This window comes from Lepidochelys olivacea (assembly GCF_965140295.1).
Source record: "Lepidochelys olivacea isolate rLepOli2 genome assembly, chromosome: 4".
Taxonomy (NCBI): Eukaryota; Metazoa; Chordata; order Testudines; family Cheloniidae; genus Lepidochelys; species Lepidochelys olivacea.
Genome location: NC_140414.1, coordinates 58,442,136 through 58,467,405, shown reverse-complemented (window position 1 = coordinate 58,467,405; position 25,270 = coordinate 58,442,136). Strand labels below are relative to the sequence as shown.

Here is a 25,270-nt window from a genome sequence, read left to right as displayed (position 1 = left end):
CTCCTTTAGCCTCTGATACAGTTTGGTGTTCAGAGAGAACTCAACCAGGATATTTCATTCATTGATCTGGTCAAATTTACATTTCAGGTGTGAGGGGAAACAGGAAGCTCTTTGGGGCAGGAACTGCCTCTTTGTACCTCTACTGCCCAGCACAATAGACCCTGACCTCTAGAGGCTTCTGTAATACCAATATGATCATAATCCCAAAGGTCTGGTGATCTCAGCTACACTAGAGTTTTTCCAGGAGATTTGTTTGGAGTCCCGCAACCAAACACCATAGAGATGTGGATACCAGCCTTGTAGCCAACCACATTGGATCTTCCATTTGAATATCAGTTGCCAAGTTTAATTACACTGACTAATTTAGACAAGCCTGTGGCTGGCCTTTCTAGTCACCATTACCTGAAAAAGGCAAGTTTTGGAATTAATTTCCATATCCATACAAGATATGCCTTTGTCATAAGGAAAAAAATATTCTTACAGCTCCAGAAACCTTTCTGCTCAAGGTAAACTCCTTTTTCCACAATTCCTGAGAAATAGGTCTCCCGTCATTTGGTTCTACCCTTCGGAAGATTGTGACATAAATGGGCGTTCCTAGAGCTCTGAAGATTCATCTCTAGTGTATAGATTACATATGCCAGTTGTACCCTGTTCATCTTACTCTGTCCAAAATGCCAAGGCCTTAGGGACTCAGGTTGCTGCAGCCAAGATGTAAAAATCCTGCATCCGTTAGCATGCTACGCATCTAGGAAACTATTAACAGAAATTCCTAGAGGCCCTCGGGGGGGGGAAGTGTATGAGCCTGGGGAAGATTTGCAAAGGTGCTACTGGGTTGGTTTCCACATAACTTCTTAGTTTAACTCTTGCTTTTTGTGGGCCGGGTACTGCAATTCCTGGCTATTGTGCTACTACAATAATTAAACTCTGTCCCTACTTCTGGGATTCACTGTTCACTACTTCCTATGGGTAATGAATGAGGAGAGAAGCTGCGTGTGCAACAAAATGAAAAAATTTTTACATTATAATTTTCCTTGTTAGCAGCTTCTCTCTGAATTCAACCCATCCTGGTGGTCTTGTAAATAAAAATATAAACTGAACATTTTCTCCAAAGGGAGATTCATACATATATTGTCTTAAGGTTAAATTAATATAGTGTATCAAGTTATCTTACATTCCAGCAACCAATTGTTAGTGTTATCTGCAGCTGTGGAGGAGCTCTTTTGGTAGCTTGAGCAGAAGGGCAGAGCTTAGTCTTGGAGTCTCCAGCACAACATTGGACTGCCTCCAAACGCCACATTTTAGGGGGCTTTGGCCCATGAGTAATGAATTCAGAGAGAAGCTGCTAACAGAAAATGATCAGGTAAGAAACTTTGCGTTCCATTTCAAGAAAAAGTTCCTTGTATTTCAAATGTTCCATCGTATCTTAGTTGCTTCAAAACCTTCTTTTTGCCGTAGTTGCAAGCAGTGTTAAGGAAAACAACAAGGTATCACATAAGCTATTATAGCAGAGTGCAGCTCTGCTGTAGCTAAGATTGAGCAGCAGTTTCTCTTCGAAGTCTGGAAGCATTATCTGGTCACAACCGTTAGAGTACAAGACTGCAGTCTCCTTTTGTATATCTCTGTGCCTTAGCTTCCCTGATTGCAAAATGGGAATAATACTTGTTGATTTTCTAAGAGTGTTGTGAGGCCTAATTTAATCCCTGACTGTAAAGCACTTCAATATCCCTGAATGAAAAATACAGAGGGAGATGCAAAGTATTCTAACCATCATCATCAATTCATAAAGAAGAAATCACTCAACATTACTTGAAGTATCTTTTGTTAATAATAATAATAAAAAAAAGGGAGGGGGAATGGTAGGACAATGAACACTGGAATAGTGGCAACAGGAGCACACTTGTAACCCTGGCCCTCACAGTCAGGAGTGAAATTATAAGTAGTCCTGGATCATGGTATTAAAGTATGTTTTATTCTTTCACAAACCTAGTGACAGTTATAGCAAGTATACAAACTCTAAAGCATTATATAAATAGTAAACAAGACTAAAGAGAAAAGGATAGTGTGTGACTGCATCATAATGAAGTGTTGGGAATGGATCAGTATATATGAATTGACAGACCTTGAAAAGGGATCTGAATCAGAATTTCTTAGTTTTTAACTGAGAACTAAATTAGTGTTTTTAAAAATATTTAACTTTCATTTTGGGGGAGTTAAAATATAATGAAATAACTTTAAAAATGTGTTCTTCTGGGACAGTCACAGAAAACAAACTGGTACTATACCTGCCCACCATCTGTCATCTCTCCTATTAAGTTAGGATTTAAAATAACCAATCTGTTCCTCAAGATTCAAACTCTCACGTGGAAATATTATCAAAGTAGGTCATTTTTTCAGGCCTTCTGGCCTTGACAAAGGAGTTAGACAAACACTTAAAATGACTGAGAGCAAACAAACACAGAGCAACATTGTGCCAGACGTTTGTGTAAGATGGAGGAAATGGGTCACAAGGATCCTTGCCCCCATCTCCCTCCTTACACACACACACACACAGACTGAGCATACTTACAGTCCTTCTGCTCCATTGTGCTCAAGACTGGCACCACTACTACAAACATTTGCCTCATCAGTGGAGAGCATGACCTCCATTGGGTTTTTTGGTTTTGTTTTGCACTGGCAGAAAGCCTGGGGTGTGTAGACTGCATCCTTGCAAAAAATGGTGTAGAATCTGCACTCCCCAGGGCTCCAAGAGGCATTATGGTTGAATGAGGCACAGTTCCTTCAGCCGCAGCCCTGGAGAGAATGCACCTCCCTCAGTACAACTCAACAGTTGAACTCGTGAAGAATGAACAATAAATTGATTGTGCAAAGAAGCAATAACATCCAGAGTCTTGATTTTCAGATGTTTTGAAGAAACTTCTCATTAGGAACATTAGGAAAACATTGTTTGCTGTACTTCCAAAAGAATTTGGACTGGTGAATATAGCAGAATATATAGTAATTTTTAAGTGAAATTTCTTCAGGGTAGATCCATGGCTAATTTCTGACTTTGCATAAATTCTTATCTGTTCAGACTTTGTAGCACTAGATATGCCAAGAGAATTTAGAAATTACATCTAGTGACTTATTTTTTCATTCTTGTAGGCCATGAATATTGTCACTTCAGTACTTCTTTTGTATGCAAAAGAGGAGGAAGCTTTCTGGCTGCTTGTGGCTTTGTGTGAACGCATGCTGCCAGACTACTACAATACAAGAGTTGTTGGTATGTTAAGGGGATTGTTTTTTCCAAAAAGTCCTTAAATATCCAGAAGCCTGTTCTGTTAATTTTTATTTTGAAATAATCAGATGGTCAGAACTGTTGCTAACAGATGAGAGAATGAAATAGCTAGTTCAGAAGTTTGGAAGCAGCTACCTAAGTAGATATTCTGCTTGTGTTAGTTCTTCACCTGCTTGAGGTAAAACAGAATTCTACAATGGACTCGACTTGACTTGTTTTAGGTTAAAGAGGTCAGAAGGAGGTTGGAGGCTAGAATTTTAAGTGTAGAGAACAGAGGATATAATATAATTACCAAATGAATGTGGTGAGGGGCAGGGTTGGGTAGTTTACAGGAGAAGGTTGTATTACCACTCACCTCTAGGTTGTTGGTTTGAAAGGACATTAATAACTGAAAGCCTTTACTGTCTTATGACTGGCTGTTGGCTTGCATGAAATGAATTGATGCTTTCAATCCACTTCCATAACAAAAATCATTGTTACTTACCTAGCAAAGGCACCAATGACTGAGCTTACCCACTCAGTCCCAGAGGTAGTGGTGTGGAGATACTTGTGTTTGCTGTTGCCTGTGTGGTGTGTATGTTCTATAGAAGCTCTTCAGCTTTGTGCCACCACAGGGAACAACCACTAAATTTTCCTTAATAATGAAAAAAACTAACAAACTCTTCTCCTTCCTCCCCCTATCTTGCCTCTCCCACCACCACTCCTGCGATGCTGAGAAGTAGAATTCCACCATTAATGGTGGGTGCCTTATCTACAGGTGCCAAAGAACGGGTTTCAGAACAAGAAAAAACCCTGTTTCCTTTTTCTAGGCTCTGTGTTTATTATATTTGTTTTCTGTATAATAGTGTTTTGCTTTTTTTGGGTGCTTATCACAATTTAATAACAGAGAAGGATCTATCCTTTCTCTGGTGGTAAGGAAATGTATATAAGCATCTTGGAGAATGTTCTTCTAATATTTTTCCCAGATGGGTCTAAATGTGTATTCATTTGATCCTAAATTTGTGCGTGCCCAATGTTACTTATTTCCAACAGGAGCTCTGGTGGATCAAGGTGTTTTTGAAGAGCTGGCCCGGGACTGTGTTCCACAGCTTTATGACTGCATGCAGGACTTGGGTGTTATCTCCACAATTTCACTGTCCTGGTTCCTCACGCTTTTCCTCAGTGTAATGCCATTTGAAAGTGCTGTGGTGGTTGTGGATTGTTTCTTCTATGAAGGAATAAAGGTGATATTCCAGTTAGCTCTTGCTGTGCTGGATGCTAATGTGGACAAGCTGCTGAACTGTAAAGATGATGGAGAAGCAATGACAGTCCTGGGAAGGTATTTATTGAACAAAACCAAAGCTCTGCTTCCGGTTTTAGTGCATTTAACTTATTTACCAAGAAGCTGATGATGTCTTTTAGATGCTTGAAATCCTTTTTGTCTGTAACAGGAGTTATGTGTTCCTTTGTCAAAAAAGGCTTTTCATATATTTCTGAGTGACCATATCTTCTTATCTAGGCCTGGTATTCACCTAAAAAGTAGATCAACCTAGCTACATCACTCAGGGCTATGAAAAATTTTGCGCCTTGTGTGATGTATTTAGGTTGACCTAATTCCCCACTGTAGACTCGGCTAGATCAATGGAAGCTCTACCACCAAATCGAGACGTGGATTAACTACACTGATGGAAAAACCCCTTCCATTGATGTAGGAAGCATCTATATGATGACACTACAGATGCAGCTGCAGCATTGTACCTGTGCCGCTGTAGTGTAGACATACCCCTAGGGTAGTGGTTCCCAAACTGGGATTCATGAACCCTTGGGGGTTTGTGATATGTATCAGAGGGTTCTCAGAAAAAATTCTCTAATCGTGGACAGAGCTGTCCCTAGGCACCCAGGCTTGGGAGCCAGCAGCCCGAGCCCCGTGACCATGACTTCCTGGCAGAACAAGTTTAAGCTTCGTTGTAGTCTTGCGTTGTTTGTCTGGACTGCTCAAGACCCGAATGCTTGTGGGACGAACTCTTTAATTGAGTTGTCATCTTAAATACTTTCATGCTGTTTCATGTCTGGTACTCCTTGATGAAACATGTAGGAGGCTTAATCGAAGTGATACGAGGTACAGAAGTGAAATCTTGGAAGAGTGTTGCTGTTTTCATAATGTAATAAAATTACTAATATAATGCTAGATGATGATGTAATAATAAATAGTGTGTAATAAACGTGTCATAAAAAATTATTTTCTAGATCACTGCTTCTATCATTTATGCTCAGGTAAAGGAGAAAATCCCTGGAAATATTAATTTTTAGGAGGGGGTTTGCAAGATTAGATATTTTCGTGAAAGGGGTTCGCAGGTGGTTAACATTTGGGAACCACTGCCCTAGTGGAACAAAGTTTCAGAAAATTACAGCCACCTTAAAAGTCTACAAAGGAATTATGCACAACTGCTCCTATTAGCCAGGCTCAACAAAACCATTTTTTTTCCTTTGTAGTTTCTAGAATATTCTTCTGAACCTGTCTTGTAGGGATCTTCAGCAGGTCTTGGTTAGATATCTGGAATCTGTTACTTCATCCTTTTGACTGTTAACTTTTAAGTGCAAGTAGGAAAAATACCTGAATTCAGGGGTAACTATTGTTGGAAATAGACTTGCCAGAGAATGCAATAGATCTTGAAAGGCTCATGAAGGGATAAAAACGTGAGGCAGGTTAGTAAACCTGGATGAGTCATTCATTCTGAACTAAGACCACTTTATGTAACCTTGAATGACACATTTGATTTCCTGACATTTTGTGTCAATGTTTAGATTTCAAGGTGCTGCTGAATCAGGTTCTTTAATTTTTTTTAAGTGAGGCTCAGGGTAATTTATAGCCAAGCACGAGTGCTGATGTTATGTGTGTTGGTTTTTTATAATTTACTTAGTATTATTTAAAAAAAAAAAAAAAGCCCTGGTCATCTCATCTTTCCTCTCAGAACTAAGCCCCAACCGTTGCTGAGGAGTTATAAAAGGAAGTTTTTTGTGGCTGCAAGGTGATTTACAGCAGCTACACTGGCAAGAAGGATAAGCACTTGATACTCTTTAATCTCTTTAGGGGATGAGAGAGGCAGGGGGTATTGAGAATCAAGTACACCATCCCCTGTTCCAACAGGAATGAGGTGGATAGTGCCCCACACATCTTTATTTGTGTAAGACCACTCAAACAAAAATATTTCAAAATTCTGTTGAGGAAATCACTGGCAAATTGTGGACATCTTATTGTGATCAGATGGATTTTATATATTTCTTGGTAAATGTGGTTTAGGTAAACAACTAATGCAGCTCTGGGGAGAAATGGAGTGTTACGAGTTGGCAAAATAGGTATCTTTGTCCAAATCACAGAATAATTGAGTGGTTTGATCATACTTATGTAAAGTCAGTCTATATGTAATCCTGATGCTATTGATCCTCAGGAAAAATGTGTCCCAAGTTTTCTCAGTTAGGTTTTTTTTCTTCTCTCCCAATCAGGTATTTGGACAGTGTGACTAATAAGGACAGTACTTTGCCACCAATCCCTCACCTTCACTCACTCCTCAGCGATGATGTAGAGCCTTATCCTGAGGTGGATATCTTCAGACTCATCAGAACTTCCTATGAGGTAATTTAGGATTTTGACTAGAACTGGCTTGAGGACAACAATTCTGTTTCATGAAGGATTTTGAGAGATTGAAATTTTGGTTTTATTTTGAATGAGAGCAAAACCTGAACATTTCAAAGTTCTCCAAAGGAGTATTCTGAACACTATTGTTTTGGATTAATCAAAATGTTTCATTTTGATGTAACTTATTTTATATTATATTATAGCAATATTGTATATTATAATACAAAATTGCTTCAGAACAAATAATCAATGTTTATGTTCCCAAAATGTTGAAACAGAATTTTCCAACAGAAAATGGTTCTGTCAGTTTTTCCAACCAGTTCTAATTTTGACAAAGGCAGAAATAACTCAGCGTTGGAAAACTCCTGGCAAAAGCCACAATACCAGACTAACTAGTTAATGTTCATAAAGTACATAGTAAAGTCCAAGAAAAAATGGACTAAAACTTTGAACATCAAAAGAGTAAGGATTTTTGTCTAATCCTTAAATTAAATTTTACACAATAAAACTTTCAGAAAATATCCCTGACACTTAATTTTTAAACGCTGATTTCTAACTCAGGACCAACAACAGGAGCGCAAATTCTCCTTTATGGGAAATTCATTGGTTCTTTTCTTTCCTGTGCCATGTAGAACTAATGAATATTTTAAATCAAAATGTAGAATGATCCTAGCCATCTAAAACCCTGACAGGTATTTCAGATACCTTCCCTATGTCCTCCACGTCTCAGAAAAAATAATTATTTTTGAGCTATGTAAAAGGCACCAGAAATCTGCTGCAGGCTTTAGCAATAGTGAATTCCACATTGAGGGTGAATTAAATCTGAGGGTGTGAGGATTTCCCCCCTCTCTAATGATGTAAGAATACAAACTGGCAGTGGAGGGGCAGACATTTATATAAAGCTGCCGTCCCATTTTGCCTTGTTTTGAATCCCACACCATTTAAGAGCGCTTCTGTGGCCTTGACTATATTTAGATGAATAAACTGGCCTCATGCGGAGCCACAATCTGTCTTTTGTGGACATATGTAGTACAAAAGTTCATAGCTCTTTCTAGTTGAATAGAAACTTACAGAAAAAAGGCCAAATGTATCCCTAGTGTAATGGCACTGAAGTCAGTGGAATTATATCAGAGATAAACTTGCATCTTTTTTTACTTGTATTCTATTTGAAAGTAGGCTGTTAAATCAGCTTGCAGTATATATGTATTGGTGGTGGTGTTTCCTGGTATTAAACTGCCAAAATTTTCAAGAGACAATGAGGGCCCTCTGTTGTTCAGTGACCCTTACGTTCCTGGCCTTAAGTTTCTTGTACCCAATTGGGATTGGGGACCCATTGTGTTGGACTTGGTATAAACATACAAAAGAGACAAATGTGTTGTAAATATCAGGAAATCTCCAGCTGCCATTAAGCTAACATTTATTTGCTGTATTTTTAGTATTTTAGCTTGTCAGAGGCACATGGATAACAATGTAACCCTTGTCACTTGCCCTTTATTAAAAGCTGTATAAAAATAGCAAGATGTACAGTGAAAGGTGACTGTTTTTCCTTTAGAGTAAGGGATATAATATGCTTTTTGTTCCAGAAGGAAGGCAGACTCTATCTGACCAACTATCCCATGACACTTGCCTTGGGGGAAGGGAGGAGGGAAACGATGAATCTGAGAACTCAGTGAGGGAATGCTATTAACTGTAGCATAATATTTAGCCATTTATCACACTGCTGTGATCCTGTCCAATCTCATAAGCTAAGGAGGGTTGGGCACTTGGATGAGAAACCTCTAGTGAAAACTCAGGTGCTTCAGAAAATAGTGCTGGCAATTCAATGGGTAGAACTCTTCTCAAAGTCCGTATTGAACCAATGCCCTAGCATGGTATATGAGGCAGGAATAGAACATTGTACCTGTAGGGTGGGGGGTGGAGGATTTTTTTTACAGAGGCAGAGGGACTTTCCACTTAACATATCAACAAATGCATTCTATTTTGCTAATGACTTTCTTTGCTATTATCGAAGATGCTGGATTTATTAAAATGCAAAACCTCTCATTTTATCTGATCCTGTAATAAAATCACAATCCACAGTGATTGGTATTACTCTGTATTACTATAAAAGTAATTGCAATCCTGCAAACTTGTTGCACAATTAAAGAGCTGGGGTAGCATTTCCAAAATCTCTTAAGTCCCATTTTCTAGGACTCATTGACTTAAACTGGGACTTTGTCTCCTAAGTGCCTGTCATTTTTTAAAATGGGACCTAGACTCCAAAGTCACTGGTTGCTTTTGAAAATTTCACTCTTGACTTTTTTTTTTTTTTTTTTTAAAAGATTTTCCATACTTTCACCTGCACTTTTGTGTTTAAAAATACTTGTAACTATTTAACCGGGCTCTTTAACTGTCTGTCTTTCAAAAGCTTTCCAATTTTAATTGGAAAATTAACAAATAAAGCAGGGAAAACATCCTGCTACTTCTCATGTGATTTGTAGACGTACAGATGATTTAGGAATGTCACAGCTTGAACATTATTTGATTGCCTAAGAATATATTAACCGATCCTGATGTACTTAAGATGGTACCCCCCACTTCCTCACTCTGGAATGCATATCACAATCTGATGCACTAGCAGCAGCAGGCTTCTCCATGACTTTTATATGTGGCACCCTAGGTTGCTGGTGCTATTTCTCGTGCTAAAAGCTGTCCCTGGGTTTCTTCAAAGGCCATATTACAGACATGTTCATGTTGGGGGAAATCTCTATTGACAGCCCATAGAAACAGATCTGTGGGACAGAGTTTCATGGATGTGAGAGCATGAGCCAGTGCTGTAGGTCCATTGAACAATGAGTACTGTTCTCAGTATTATATTTTTGCCCGCACTCTCTTTCACCTGGCATGCAGGTGTAGCATATTAATGTTCTTTGGAAGTTGTGCATACGTTGAGGAGAGAACTTTGGTCTAGTGGATAGAGCCCTGGACTAGGAGACCTTGGTTCTCTCCTTTCTCTGCCACTGACCAGCTGAGTGACCTTGGGCAAGTCACTTCACCTGTCTGTGCCTCAGTTTCCCTACCTGTCAAATGGGAATATAATGAAACTGACCTCCTTTGTGAAGCACATTGATCTCTTCAGATGAAAAGTCCTATAAAAAAGGTAAGTAGGTAACTTTTGAAAGTGACACTTAAGCTTTTAAGTCATTTAAGCACTCTCGAAATTTTTTACCCATAATTTGAATTTCATTCCTCATATTTGGATTTGGACAGTTGTTTGGTAATATAGGAACTGCTATATCAGATCAACCCAATGATCCATGTAGCCCTATATCCTGTCTCCAACAGTGGCAAATAAGAAGTGTTTTAGAGGAAATTGAAAGTAATTCTGCATTAATAGCTATGGAGTAACTGCCTATAGGGGAAGTTTCTTTCTAAGCGAACTTCTACCTGATGCCCTAAAACATGAGGGTTTATATCCCTTCTGAAATGCTTGGGAGGCAAATGGAAATGAAATGGTGGAGGAAAAGAAAATCTAATGACAAATTCCTGAAAACTCAGCTGTTTTGTAAGTCATATGTTTAGAAAAATGTCTTTAATGTCACACAATGTTTGTCCGAGATATTCATCTTACATAATTTCTGAACGCTTACAGAATGAATTGTTTGTTTTTTTACTTTTTTATGCATAAAAGGAAATCAAAGTATTCCAGGTACTAGCACACAATCTAAAGGATCCATTTTGTCTTCCTTTTTAGAAATTTGGAAGTATACGAGCAGATCTCATTGAACAGATGAGATTTAAACAAAGACTGAAGGTGATCCAGACTCTTGAGGACACCACTAAGCGCAATGTGGTAAGTCCTTGGAAAAATATTCTTGCTAAGATTAAGGTCAATTGATTTCTGAAATAAAAATATCTTTCAAATGGCACATATATAGGAAGCTTTTAATTTTTAATGTTACATTTCCAAAGGTGCGAACCATTGTGACTGAGACTTCTTTTACTATTGATGAACTGGAGGAACTCTATGCTCTTTTCAAGGTAAAGCTGTAGTCAAGATAAGATCACGTGCATACAGGAAAAATAAACATTTAGATTTGACATGAAAACTCTGTCTGCTAATGAATTGATCTAAATTTGTGAGTTATTCGGTGTTGTCGTGTGCCCAGACACAAACTGGAATTTGCAACTAGATATAATTGAAATACAAAAGAGCCATTTTTTAAAACGAAAGAAATAATTATTTTTCAAACTAATTTGATTAGAAAAATGTATTATCCTGAAGACATCAGTTAGTAGAAAAGTAAGGGAAAGACCGACATTCTGGGTCACAGTTTCAGTCAGCCTCCAAAACCTTCTTTGTCTGTCTACCTGATTTGTGGGCATAGTTCTGAAAATCTGACCCCAAAATATCTTCCTTAAGCTAAATTGGACAGCCTGTAACTTTACTTTGCATGGTACTTGCTACATGCTACAATTGATGGTTTTAATTTATACTGAACCTTCTGCAGTTTAATTTTCTGTCCAGAGGCTCTCTTGAAGTAGTGTTCTAATAGTAAGTAAAAGCTGGGGAGGAGTAAAAATAGTCATAGATTTCAAAGCCAGAAGGGACCATTATGATCACCTAATCTGATCTCCTGCATACCACAGGCCATAGAATTTCACTCAGTAATTCCTGCCTCAAGTCCATAAAGTTTGGTTAAATTAGAGTATATCCTTTAGAAAGACATTCAGTCTTGATCTACAGACTTCAAGGGAATCCTCCATATCTCGATGTATGTTGTTTCAATTGTTAATTATCCTCACAGTTAATCCTTACCCTTGCTCAGTCCGTGAGTGACACACACTGCAGTAGGTTGGCCAGGATTGAGTTTCTTGAATATTCTGGTAAAGAGAACATATTTTCTCGTGAATCTCCTGTAACTAGTCTCCATACTTACTACAGTCCCGGTCCTGCAATATGAGTCTCTAGACTGGATCCCTGCACCCAAGTATACTCAGGACTGTGAAATTGGTGAGCCTGTGAAAGAATCCAGGATCACACTGCATGATCAGGACCTATTTCCCTGCTTCTGCCTCCATTGAAATCAATTTTAAAGCCCTTATTGACTTCAATAGGAGAAGGATTAGGCGCTAAGACAAAGCAAGTATTTCTGCAAATGCCAAGGAAATCTTTAAACTAAAGACAGCAAAATTCTGTTTTACAAGTATCTTGTAATCAGCTACTTTCCTAACTTGAAACAATATGTAGCTGTGAAAAAACAAGATTGAGCGTATCATATCTCTGTGTGTGTGGGTGTGTGTGTATATATATGTAGTCACATCTCGCTTTGACCAAAAAATTTTTACTACTATGTTTTTCTGGGAAGCAGAGCTGAATTCTTTTCTGCTTCATAAAGGAATTTGGCATTGCACTGTGTAAGGGGAAGTCTTTTTGTTTCTTTTTTTCTTTTTTTTAAGAAATGTCAGTGCTGGTCAGAAATGAATCTGCTAAACTCAAATGCTAATGTTATTTTAAATGTATTTATTTTTAGTGATATTGTTGAGCTGTTTACAGAAACAATGGTAATCTTACAGCATTTGCCTTCTGTTCAGGCAGAACATCTGACTAGCTGCTACTGGGGAGGGAACAGCAATGCTTTTGACCGTCATGACCCCAGCCTGCCATATCTGGAACAGTACCGTATTGATTTTGAGCAGTTCAAGGGGATGTTTGCTCTCCTCTTTCCTTGGGCATGTGGGACTCACTCCGATGTGCTAGCTGCACGCTTATTCAGACTGCTGGATGACAATGGAGATTCTCTAATCAACTTCCGTGAATTTGTCTCTGGGCTAAGTAAGGAGAATTTATACAATAGTAATGAATTAACCTGAGCAATACAGTCCATTACTCAGGGTGAACCAGTCTGTCAGAAACCCTGATATTATTCCAACTGTGACTGGCACTAGTTTAATATAAACAGATGGAATTTAGAGAGTTACAAACATTAAAATTATACTTAAAATAACATTATGATGTCACTAACATTGGTTTCCAAAGAGGAAAAGGTTAAGGCTGGCTTGGTATTCTGGCCTAATATCTTTCTGCATTTTTGGTTTTATGCTTCCAGTAGATTGCACTCGTTGATATTTCCCAAGAAATATTTGCTGTTTTAATTCTACTTAATGGCATTAGGTTTTCATAGTCAGCTGTAATGTAAAATAAATCTCCATCTAACTGAAATTATCTAATTTTCTAGAAATACATAATATTGAATATCTAAATATTTTTCTAATAAAAAATTCCAACATCTAGTGAATTGCCGTGAAGTACTTGAATTTCATTTTACTCATTTTTCCACAAGCCAAATAACATTTCGATTGAGGCTAACATAATAGCAGAGAATAGTTTATCTCTTGGTTACTCTTTGATCACAGTCTTGTTATCCTGGGTCTTTTCTAGCAAACATCTAATTGAGCCAAGTCCTAGGATGCCCTTGTTTGGTCACTGTGGGTGCAGTTGGGGCTCCCACAAAAAAGTTGTTCTTAAACAGAAAACCCTATGGCCATCAATGTAGTAATGTGATGATGACTATTTTTGAGAGCTGCAAATGTAAACACTCTTCTAGTAAAGAAGTGAGTTAGTGTTTAAACCACAGAACTCAGAGTCAGGTGGTCTGTGTTCTATTCCTAGTCCACAGACTAGATTTACTATGTGATCTTAAGCAAGTCACCTAACTTCTCTGTTTCAGCTTTCCTGTGTAAAATGGAGATACTTTCCTACCTCACAGGATAATTGAGGATTAATTCATAAATGTTTGTAAATCTCTAAGAACTCTTCTGATAAAAGCTGCTAATAACACTAATATGTTCAATGGGATATTGTTTAGGTACAGCATGTCATGGAGATCTTACAGAGAAACTGAAGCTGCTCTATAAAATGCATGTATTGCCTGGTGAGTAAAAGACATTTAAAATAGCTGATTTCTCAGTCAAAATAGAAAATTGGAATATAGTTCCTTAATCTCTCTTTTCCCAATTAAAAAACCCTAGTTTCCCAGCTAAAAAATGGGAGAGTGAAATTTCCTTTCGATAGTAAGTTCATGAAGCAGTCAAACAGAAGAGCTTCTGTCCTCACCTCACTATGAGTCCAGGGGATCTTCATGCATACTTCAGTCTTCTGCTCTGCTCATCATAAATGGGCCATTTTTATAGACATTTGCTTGTTTTCCTGAGTGTTAGTGGCTGCTGTTGTGCCCATCAAATTGGGTAGTATAATTCCACTGACTCACTGTGGGTATCACATCGAAGAAACTAGTCCTGTCTGAAGCCAGGTCAGCAAGGTACCTAAGCCTGTGCATAAGTTTAAGCGTGTGAGTAGTCCCACTGGCTGCATGTGGTTAAAATTACACACCTGCTTAAGTACCTTGCTGAAGATGCCTGAGTGCTGGAAGATACGTAAGGAGCCCCTCGTCTCTAATATGTACTGCCTCTGGGGCAAGCATGAATGAAGATACTCATTAATTGCTCAAATTATTTAGGACACAATTTTATTGAATTACAAGTCAAATAAAACTAACCACAAAGCTGAAAGTCCTGGTAGCTATGAAAATGAGAGCACTTGGTTTGCCTTTCCAGCCTGTGATAGGCTATGGAGGGCCTACTTTGTTTCCAGCAAGCAAGGAGTAAACTCTTTGCTTAGAATTCACACAGATGTACAGAATATGAGTCAATAATGTAACGCTGTTCAAAAAAAGCAGACATCCTTCTGGGATGTATTAGCAGGAGTGTTGTAAGCAAGACACAAAAAGTAATTCTTCCACTCTACTCCACGCTGATTAGGCCTCAACTGGAGTATTGTATCCAGTTCTGGGGGCCACATTTCAGGAAGGATGTGAAGAAATTGGAGAGAGCCCAGAGAAGAGGGACAAAAATGATTAAAGGTCTAGAAAACATGATCTATGAGGGAAGATTGAAAAAATTGGGTTTTTTAAGTCTGTAAAAGAGAAGACTGAGAGGGGACATAACTGTTTTCAAGTATGTAAAAGGTTGTACAAGAAGGAGGAAGAAAAATTGTTTTTCTTAAGTTCTGAGGATAGGACAAGAAGCAATAGACTTAAATTGCAGCAAGGGAGGTTTAGGTTGGACATTAGGAAAAAATTCCTAACTGTCAGGGTGGTTAAGCACTGGAATAAATTGCCTAGGGAGGTTGTGGAATCGCCACCATTGGAGATTAAGAGCAGGTTAGACAAACACCTGTCAGGAATGGACTAGATAATACTTAGTCCTACCACAGAGTGCAGGAGACTGGACTAGATGACCTCTCAAGGTTCCTTCCAGTTCTGATTCTATTAATAGAATAAGAAAAGTTTAGGGATGAAAGGCCAAGTAAGGCTCTAAGAGAATACAGGAAAGTCTAAATAAACAGCTGTTTACTAGTCAGGAGCACAGTTGCCAACTTTCACGGGGTAAATAAGCACCCCGACGTTCACAATAAGCCAAAAATCAAGCTAATCCCATTTCAAAACAAAGCCAAAACAAGCCAATCCCTAAGAACCCCAACTCTCTGTGACTAGATCCCCCCCTGGCTTGCAGTCTGGGACTGTGGTGGGCCCGCTGTGCACCCCTGACTCTCTTTTCCCCCCCTCCTTGCCCCTGCTTGCCCCCCCTTTACCCTTGCTTGCTGGGAGCAGATCAAAAAAAAGAAGTAACAAGCTACAAGCCAAAAACTAGCCAACAAGCAACTCACAAGCCAATTAAGCTAAAAACAAGCCCAATTTCTGTGAGTTTTTTTGTTTGTTTGTTTTTTTTTTTGCGGGTTTGGCATGTCTGGTCAGGAGGGGTGGGAGGAGAGGTGAGTCCTTTAAGAAGATAGAGCACTGTACCCAATTGAGCCATCTCTTGGAGTTGTAAGCGACACCAGTTTAGATGCATCAGTAGCATGAGTGTAAGTCTAAAAGAGTTTGTGGGTGTGGGAGTCAAACTTACATATCTCTCAATTTTCCTAATACTCATGCCAGGCCCAAACTGAGGGCAGGCAGTTTGGCTCGGTGCGAGTAACATGTATCCACTGAAGAGAGGGGACTGCCCTCTATCCAAGTGATGAACTGATAGGTGTCTTATCCCTCATTAAGGTACCTAGCTCATATCCCAACTGCTCTAGAGTTGAGAAGCTCAATTACACAGGCACACAAGCCAAACCTTTGATGCAGAAAGAGTTTCAGACGCGCAACACAAGTTAGGATATTCAGTGCCTCTCTATTAATGAGCAAAGCATTCAGTTTTTCTCCCAGGAAGAACTTATTAGAACGAAAGATGCAATCCCTTAAACACAACAGAACTGCTACAGTTCTACTCTGCAGTGGTGACTAGAGAGGTGGGGTTGGGTGCAAGGAATCCATACCATTGAGAATCACAGAGTAGTGTTTTGGAATAGCTCTCTGACAGCTATGTAGTGCAGGAAGGGGAGGGGCAAAGACCCAATACTCTGGATCAATGGGCCAAATCCCCCATAGGGGTCAGGGAGCCACAGCAGCCACTCGTACCACCTATGGGCTGAAGTACCTGCTCGGAGAAACTGCTTTGCACCCTAAAGAAGCAGACAATTCCTTTCCCTAAGACCACAGGGATCTCCTGTGTAAGACCCATTTACTTGCACTTTGCACAGCAGACCAGTGCTTTGACTTTGAGGGTACATAGGTCGGAAATGTCCTAGTGACTCAGGCATTTAGTGCATGTCTCTCCCAGTGAGTGACCAGTACCAGAATCTTCAGAAGAAGGTACAAGAAATCCATTTAGTGGACAATTATGAAATAATCTGCCCACAGAAGTAGCTTCTTTCTAACTACATCAGGTAGTGGTTGGCTTCTCTCTGAAACATGAGGGGTTATTTGTCTTTTTTACTATCCTAAGTGGGGTTAGCCTCATTATGTGGTACTATGCTTCTTAAAATGTGAAACTCTACACTGACACAAATCTACTTTGTTTTTCTAATTAAACAATGCAGTAATTTCTCTCTCGCTCTCTCTCATCACACAGATCCATCTCCTGAGCAAGAAGAGCCAGACTCTGCTTTTGAAGCAACTCAGTACTTTTTTGAAGACATCACACCAGAGTATACACATGGTAGGTGACTTTTCTCTGCAAGAGCATTATCTTGTCTTTTCGGTGTTCAAGACCCTAAATACTTGTTAACACTAATAACCTTACTTTTAAATGGCTACTTTCTCATTGGATTAAAATGAAGAAATAAAATATTCTATGCAAAAACAAATGTATATGACTAGTGTTTGTTCTCTGTGATATCTGAAGATGTGTGTGTGTTTTCAATAAGGCCTCCCTTCAATGCTGTAATGAAGAATTACTCTCGAGGATAATGCCATCAGTGTGGTGGTGGTGGTAGTCACAGATTCAGCATGTCTGACTTTGTGAAGGATCAAAATTAGTATGTTAAGCTGTGAAGGGAGTAGAATCTTGTTTAAATGTGTTGATGCATGTGGACAGTACCCTGAGAGAGTGAGAGGCTGTATCTGGCTATAAGGTATAATCTCTCCATGGTGTGCAGAGCCTTCACAAGGGCTGACTGGGGATAGACATGAGCATAGTGCCTGTGCATCCCCTGTGTGTTGCGGAAGAGGTTTCACTGCCAGCCTGCAGATCTTATTTATTTGGTTCCAGTGGCTTCAGCACCCAATGCGATTGGAAGAGTGGGGCTGAAGATGGAACAGCAGCTGCAGAAATTAGGGTCTCTGAAATTTCATAACATAGAATGCATTCTTTAATCTGCATGTGTGTCATATTTTAAAGATAAACCATTTTGGCAGTGTTTTAATGGGTCTTTAGATGTTTTGAGTGGACATTTCAGTGAAGTCAATAGGAGCTGACTTAGGCCAATGCTGAGACCCTTTAAAAGTTCATCCTTTGTTGCTATTAAATTTTAGGTCCTTCTGCCTAAAAAAACAGCTTATAAAATGGCTGGAAGTCGAAGCTAGACCATTTCAGACCAGAAATAAGGCGTACATTTTTATCAATGAGAGCAATTAACCACTGGAATAATTCACCCAGGGTTGTGGTGGATTCTATATCACTGACCATTTTTAAATCAAGATTGGATGTTTGTTTCTAACAGATGTGCTCTAGGAATTATTTTGGGGAAGTCCTGTGTCTTGTCTTACACAAGAGGTCAGATTAGGTGATCAGAATGGTCCCTTTTGGCCTTGGAATCTAGGAAATATCACGTGTATCCCTGTACAGAGCTTGGATGAAGAGAGAAGCTATAATAAGAAACCTCTAAAATCTACTTAAAATATATTTTTAATACATCATAATACAACAACTTCTGAAGTCTGAAGCTTGCTGTGTCCCCCATTAGGAAGCGGGGAAATCTCTCCTTTCCAGTGGTTTAAAGCTCCTGGTTCCAACCCTGAAGTGCCTGTCACTGTCTGAGGATTGAATATTGCCCCTCATGCACATTGGGCCTCTATAATTTTTGGGAAAAGAAGAAAACATTTTTTTCTGAAGGTTGTTTGAAACTATAGCTGATGATTGACTGGAATATTAGAAGTGGTCTCCTGGGAGATCGCTTAGTGGACAGAGTGTATGAGAAGCAATTAGATGTACATTATAAATTCAAGTTATCATATGGCTATCACTGTAAGCAGATGGTGGTGATATTTATTTGGTGGAATCTTTAATCATGGCCCTGGGCATTGTATTGTACACAAAGATGGTCCTTGTACATGTCTTTATTTTATTAATTACATGGAAGTTGTAAGCAGATGTAAAAATAAGCAAAAATGGTCATGGTTTAGTCCTATCGTTCTTGACTGTGTCCTTTCATAAATGTAAAACTTTGCTTATTCTACTTTGTTTTGCTCTGTAAACATGAATACAGTTCACATGAATCTACAATAAATCTCTCGTTTTGTAAATATTTTCCAATAGTTGTTGGCCTTGACAGCAGGAACAAACAAGGGGCAGACGATGGGTTTGTTACAGTGAGCCTGAAACCAGACAAAGGTACATATTTTCTCTCTATATCTTACTGCTTGAAAGATTAATTCTTCTGAAGAAAGAAAAAATGCTAATGCAGGACCTCATGATGGACTTTGTCTTCCTCTTTTCTGGCCAATTTCACTGACATTAGGTAAGAAAAACTCACAAGAAAATCGAAACTACCTGAGAATGTGGAGTCAAGAGAATAAATCCAAAGTAAAGAATGCAAAGGATTTACCCAAACTGAATCAGGTAAATTCTGTTGACATTTAGTTATTTTTCATAAACACTAGAAGTTTGGTCGCATGCCAAAATGAATATATAGTAGATTGAGCAAATGTTAGTATTCAAATTGCAGGTTCATATGACAACTTGATTTAAAAATATTGCAAATATTAGAATGGCTATTTGGGGGTGAGGAATGGTGGGAACAAAGGGTGCAAGTTGGTAATATTCAATATCAGGCCGTCCAAACTTCTGTTACAAGATAAAAATAAATGGTATATCATTCATGTATGTCTGTGGAATTTTTATAAAAAGATGCTTTGGAAGGAGAGTACCAATCCCAGAAATTCAAAAATAATGATCTCCTGTGTTCTATTGACAAATTCTTGTGAGGGGAAAAACTGATTGACTGACTGTTTCATTCCTTAAACCCACTAAAGTTTGAGATTGTAAAGACTATGGCCTGGTCTGCACTAGAAAATTAAGTTATCTGTGTTGCTCAGGTGTATGAAAAATCCCCACTCTGAGTGGTGCAGTTAAGGTGACCTAATCCCCAGTGTACACGGCACTAGGTCTATGAAAGAGGTGGATTACCTACACCAATGGGCGAAGCCCTCCAATCGCCGTAGGCAGTGTCCACACTGAAGCGCTACAGGGCACAGCTGTGCCACTGTAGTGTTTTACATGTAGAGACATAGCCTTGTTGGGCAGCTATTCCTTTCACTAGGGGGAAGTGAAGGATTATTCCCTACAGTAAATTGTCCTGTAGTTTGTCCAATCCATCTTTAATTTTTTAAAGAGATGAGCCTTCTGCCATTTCCATTGGGAGAGGATTCCACAGTCTAAAGGTATGTCTACAGTGCACCTGGAGGCGCGCTCCCCCGTGCGGACAGACAGACACGCGCTAGCTCTGATTGAGCTAGTGTGGCCTCAGCAGCACAGGCAGCGACCTGGGCTAGCTACCCAAGTACAAGCCTGCCCAATGCCTTGGGTACGGATTCACCGAGCCACCACCTGGGCGACTGCATTACCTCCTGCTGCTGCTGCTAGCAGACTAGCTCAAGCAGAGCTAGCGCATGTCTGTCGACCCACAGTGGGAAGCATGCTCCCAGCTGCAGGGTACACACACTCATAGAGCCTAAACAATTCTTTTCATCCCATTAATTCTAATTATTCCCTCTTCGGACTTATGCAATATATTTCCTCCATATCTGATTACTTTGTTTTAAAGACTGAAACGCCACTGTTTATCTGGATTACCATTTTCAATCAATAGGGAAGATTGATTTAAATTTAAAATCAAAGTGATTAAAATCACCAATTTAAATCATGATTTAAACCAGCAAGCAGGAAACCTGATATTTTTTTTTAGTTATTTTCCTAAAGAAAAGATGATTCTCATTGGTTGGTAACTGTTAAAATATGTTGATTTGCAATTAAATATGGCCTTTACATTAAATTTGGTGCTTCCTTTTGCTAACCAGAAGAATATTCTATATCCATACACATTTATTTAAGCTCTTATGTGGCCTAACACACTGTTACCCTGGATTTGAGGGGTGTGTGTACCCCAGAATGTGATCAAGCCAACTGCAACCATATTATGTGCATTCAGCCACCATGAATTAATAAAATAGAACACCACATAGTTAAGGTTTAATTGGAAAGCAGGCTTTTAGAGGCAAGGTCAAAACTAGCTTGCAATTTCTGCTAATCAGAATGGGAGGAGGGGAAAATCAAGTCAACAAGTGAGACTGAAAACCTTGGTGGATGGAAGACCTTGAGTCAGAGCACCTTTGATATAGAAGTTTATTAAAAGTTAGGAAAAGTGATGATTTAGTAGGGATCATAATGACCCATGTGTTTTGTAGAAGTTATAAAAGACTAGCTAATATGGTGTATTTTGGAACAGTCCTCTGAAGTCATCTTGAGAGACATTTTTCGTAACACCTTTCCTCCCCAGCGGGTGAGCAACTGGCCACTGCATACCTATTGTTGATTACTCAATACTGTTCCAGATTTTAGGTAAATATCTGGGATGTTCTAAACCTATTGCTTATGTTTGTGTGTGCTTAAATCTCATAAACTGCAGTTTTAGATAAAGCACGCTTACTTGCATTAATCATTTATCAGACAGAATTGCTGTGTTCCCCTTGATTTATTCCTGACACCACATGGAGTGAAACAGTTAAGTTACCCCTGCTGTGGGTTCTGAAAACCCTGGGTAAACAAAACATTTAAATCAGATTCTTAATTTTTACTTCTTTTATGTTACAAAATGGTGAATGATGCTTTTCTTGTTTACTAGATGGTTAATTTTTTACTCATGAGTTATGTCAAGCTGCATTTGGATGGAAATTGGAATTGAATTAAAAATGCCCTAAAACAGCATTTTAAAATGTTTAATAAACCGGTTAGTTTTAAATGCAAAAGCATGTTTTGATAAACTTACTTTTCCATCCTTATGTATCCACTATATTTAAGATAGTTTTAATTAATTAATGAAAACAAAGTTTTATCTCTAGTTAGTGATTGAACTGAAGTTTATGGTCACAATGTCCTTTAAGATTTTTAGAACTAGTAGATGTCGTCCTCTCACACCTTGTTTTTATTTATAGATTGGTAAAGGGAAAATAAGCCTGCATTACCAACTCAGAATCAATTTCTGAACTTCCAGTGGACTAGACATTGAATTGAACTACTTGAATAAATTAAAATGAAGAAAATACTCTCTCTGCATCTGCAGAAAAGGCTACTGCTATCAAAACTGGTTTAGCACTTCAGCAAATTCTAGTTCCAGGTGGTTAGTCAAGGACTTCCACCAGCTCAGTGGTTTGACTATTTTTAAAAAGAAAAATGTATTTAATTTAAACTTAAAAAATCAGATTTTTTTTAAATTAATATTTATAATTATTGATTTTTAGCCACCCTGACACTCAATGGTGCCTGGTCCTACTCTACACTTTCATGTTGTTGGGAGTCCTGTAGGACAAATGCTCCATTTTTAATTCTCTCCTTTATGGCTTGGTGAGAACTAAGATTGGTGCCACTATTCTTCTGGTCAGAAGGGTAATGCTGAATGAGCAACCAGAAGCACTGACTCTCCTCCACTGTTGCCTGAGGCTAAGGCAGGGGAAACTGTACTAGCTTGGGAGGTGGAGAATAATTCAATCCAGCAATTTGATGGAAATGTCTTGGAGAAATACATAATTTTCTTGAATACTAGAAAATATTCTAAAATACCTAGACTACTTCTAACTTTTACTTCATCATATGAATTATTTGATCCCCAGTGTGTCACATACATTTCTTTAAACTGATTTATACCCAAATCTCAAAGACTATATGTGCTGCCATTCCTTTAACTAAAATTAATTTTATCCTCTACTCTTAGGGGCAATTTATTGAACTGTGCAAGACAATGTACAACATGTTCAGTGAAGATCCCAATGAACAAGATCTATACCATGCCACTGCTGCTGTGACAAGTTTGCTTTTGGAGATTGGTGAAGTTGGTAAGCTCTTCACTGTTCAGCCCACAAAAAATACAGACAGTAGCAGTAACAACTGCAGCAAAGCTATTCAGAGCATGTTGTTTCAGAAGAAGGAGGGGAACCAGCAGTATGGTTTTGACCAGCGTGAATCCTTCGCTAATGAGGAGGAGACAGTTTGCACTGATAACGCGTTGAGTGCACAGATGGAAGACATTAAGCTTGAAGACTCTTCTCCCAGGGACAATGGAGCTTGTTCTTCCATGCTTATTTCTGATGATGATACTAAAGATGACAGCTCCATGTCCTCCTATTCAGTACTGAGTGCAGGCTCGCATGAGGAGGAAAAGCTTCACTGTGAGGACATAGGTGAAGATACAGTTTTGGTGCAAAGCAGCCACAACACTTCTCTGCGTAGAAGCACTAGCATTGACAGAGATTGGGCCATCACCTTTGAGCAATTTTTAGCCTCCCTCTTGACTGAACCAGCGCTGGTGAGGTACTTTGACAAGCCTGCGGCCATGATGGCTAGAATTACTAATGCAAAGAACATACGGATGATGGGCAAGCCAATAACTTCCACAAGTGACTATGAGATCTCTACTTTGTCGGGATGAAAGGGCAGTCGGGGGTCTCTTGTTTTAAATTTTTTTTTACATATTTATTAGTACCTGACACAGGTCCTAGTATTTTAAAACATGATAGTTTTCACTAAAGTGAAAATGGTGGGGTGCAGATGTAACTCCCCTGAATTGTAATCACTTTTTGTGAGAAATGTTACAAGAATGCACCTTTTATTCAACATACAGAAAAAATACAGTTGTCAGTGAAATGTGTGAATTATTAACCCTGCTGTCGGTGTAAAAATGGTAAAGATTAGTTTTCAATTTGTAACTCTAAATGGAATGACAGATATTTGTGTACGTTTTTAAAACAGACGTATCAAAGAGGCCTGATTCTTGACAAGAAACGGGAGCTCTCTAAAATGTAAAGGGGACACTCAATCTGTATAGGACCTGAAAGAAAAGTAAATGCCATGCAGCATCCCTGGGGGATGTCTGTCTTTTTTTTTCTTTTAAGAGGCTAATGGTTTTAATGAGTGCTTTGATTTTGTGTTTTTAAATATATAAAACACATCCTCCAGAGAGATTTCCTGGGACCTGCCTTTCTTTGCTTAAGGAAGTTACAGACAGGTTTCTCAACAGATTGGGAGTATCCCTTTTTTAAAGTGGAAAAGATGTTTTTAAACATTTAAGTATAAAAGTACTTCTATAGCTGGATCTGCAGCATAGCTAATATTATTCAGCTCGCAAAACTAACCTTTACCACCAACCTAATCATATATCTTCGGTAGTGTAAGAAATGAAAAACCTGTATTGCCTATGTCTTCATTTACAGCACTGGAAAGTAGAGATAATGTAAACTGAAAAAAATCTGCAAAATAATGTAACTGAATGTTTTAAAGTCTTACTGAGAACACTGTCACTCTATATAATATATTATCCTGTATCAATTTACTGACTATGTTAACATGAAAGCTGGAGCACCTGCACTTTGAATCCTTGCTTCTTTTATACAAATATTCAAGATTTTTTTTTATGTTGTTTGATGTTTTCTAATTTGCAGTTATTTAGTTCGGGATCATTCCTACATGCCTACGTTTTATTTGCTGTCTTCAAAATATTTTCACCAGAAAACTGTTGGGTTTCTTTTATACCACTGTACGTTATATCCATGTAACTGTTCTATATTTTGTTATCCAAAGCTGCTGTTTAATTATTTTTTTGTTTTAAAAGAATCATTTAAAAACTGTCAGATGTGATCTTTAACCACAGATAGGCTATATGTGAACAAATTAAATACACTCAGCAAAGAATTTGGTTCCTTTTTAAACTATTAAACCCATGCTCAATGGGAAATTAGGTGATTGTATTTTAATACACAGTTCTGCAGTGGAAATTCTGTGGAGCAAATGACTTGGGATCTCCAACTATTGATTTCAGCACACAAAATGTCAATTGTTTCAGGACTTCATTTTTTTTCAATATTTGTGTGTTTGTAACAGGAATATGCTCAGATGTGACAATCTTTCAGCGGAAGTTTCTCACATTGCAGAATTTCATTAAACATTTTCCCTGTTGTGTTTAAATTTAGAAAGCTAGAATTATTGTGTCTTTTTAAAAAACCTAATTGATTTTATAGACGTGATTTTTTGCTGTATGTTTCTAAGGCACAAGTTGATATGTACTCTTCTTCTATTTAAATTACAAAAATGAAGTTTGTTTGTTTTTTTGTAAAGGTACAGCTAAACTGAGGTGCCTGTCTACAAAGTCAGACTGTTAGCAGAGCAGGTATGCATATGCATTGTGAACTAGGCATTAATGTATTGTGAAAAAGGCAGCCCTGACAGTTCTGGAAGGGTGGTCCTGTTGGGTTCCAGGAAGTGTGCGTAAGCCCACCCACACCTGAACGACTCTCCCCCAACCTATGGAGAGGATCCACTGAGCCCATGACACAGGTATGGCGGACAACAGACAAAATGACAAGGACAGATGTAAGTGTCAAAAATAAGGAATCTGAAAGGGACACTGAGCAGAGAACCCCAGACAGCGCCCACTGCTCCTCGAAGGTATCAAGGGGGCCAGCGGACACTGCCCAGAGGAACTCTGCCCAGATAAGTGAGCGGAGAGTGGAATGGAAATAGGCCCCACA

The 25,270-nt window shown here is 38.7% G+C and overlaps 1 protein-coding gene across 2 annotated transcripts in view; it reads left to right on the top strand.

Moving 5' to 3' along the window:
• TBC1D9 (TBC1 domain family member 9) overlaps window positions 1-24,715 on the top strand; it is an 84,974-nt gene extending 60,259 nt beyond the window's left edge. The window contains exons 11-22 of one of the 2 annotated variants that reach the window (XM_084625364.1): window positions 1,205-1,360; window positions 3,142-3,259; window positions 4,307-4,592; window positions 6,758-6,887; window positions 10,624-10,722; window positions 10,842-10,910; window positions 12,465-12,705; window positions 13,739-13,804; window positions 16,887-16,973; window positions 18,792-18,866; window positions 18,994-19,094; window positions 22,462-24,715. In XM_084625364.1, the coding sequence (XP_084481490.1) occupies window positions 1,205-1,360; window positions 3,142-3,259; window positions 4,307-4,592; window positions 6,758-6,887; window positions 10,624-10,722; window positions 10,842-10,910; window positions 12,465-12,705; window positions 13,739-13,804; window positions 16,887-16,973; window positions 18,792-18,866; window positions 18,994-19,094; window positions 22,462-23,175 (2,142 nt within the window). In that variant the 3' untranslated portion in view covers window positions 23,176-24,715. The remainder of the gene's footprint in view (window positions 1-1,204; window positions 1,361-3,141; window positions 3,260-4,306; window positions 4,593-6,757; window positions 6,888-10,623; window positions 10,723-10,841; window positions 10,911-12,464; window positions 12,706-13,738; window positions 13,805-16,886; window positions 16,974-18,791; window positions 18,867-18,993; window positions 19,095-22,461) is intronic. The other variant, XM_084625365.1, reaches the window with a different exon arrangement.
• Window positions 24,716-25,270: the final 555 nt, after the last annotated feature.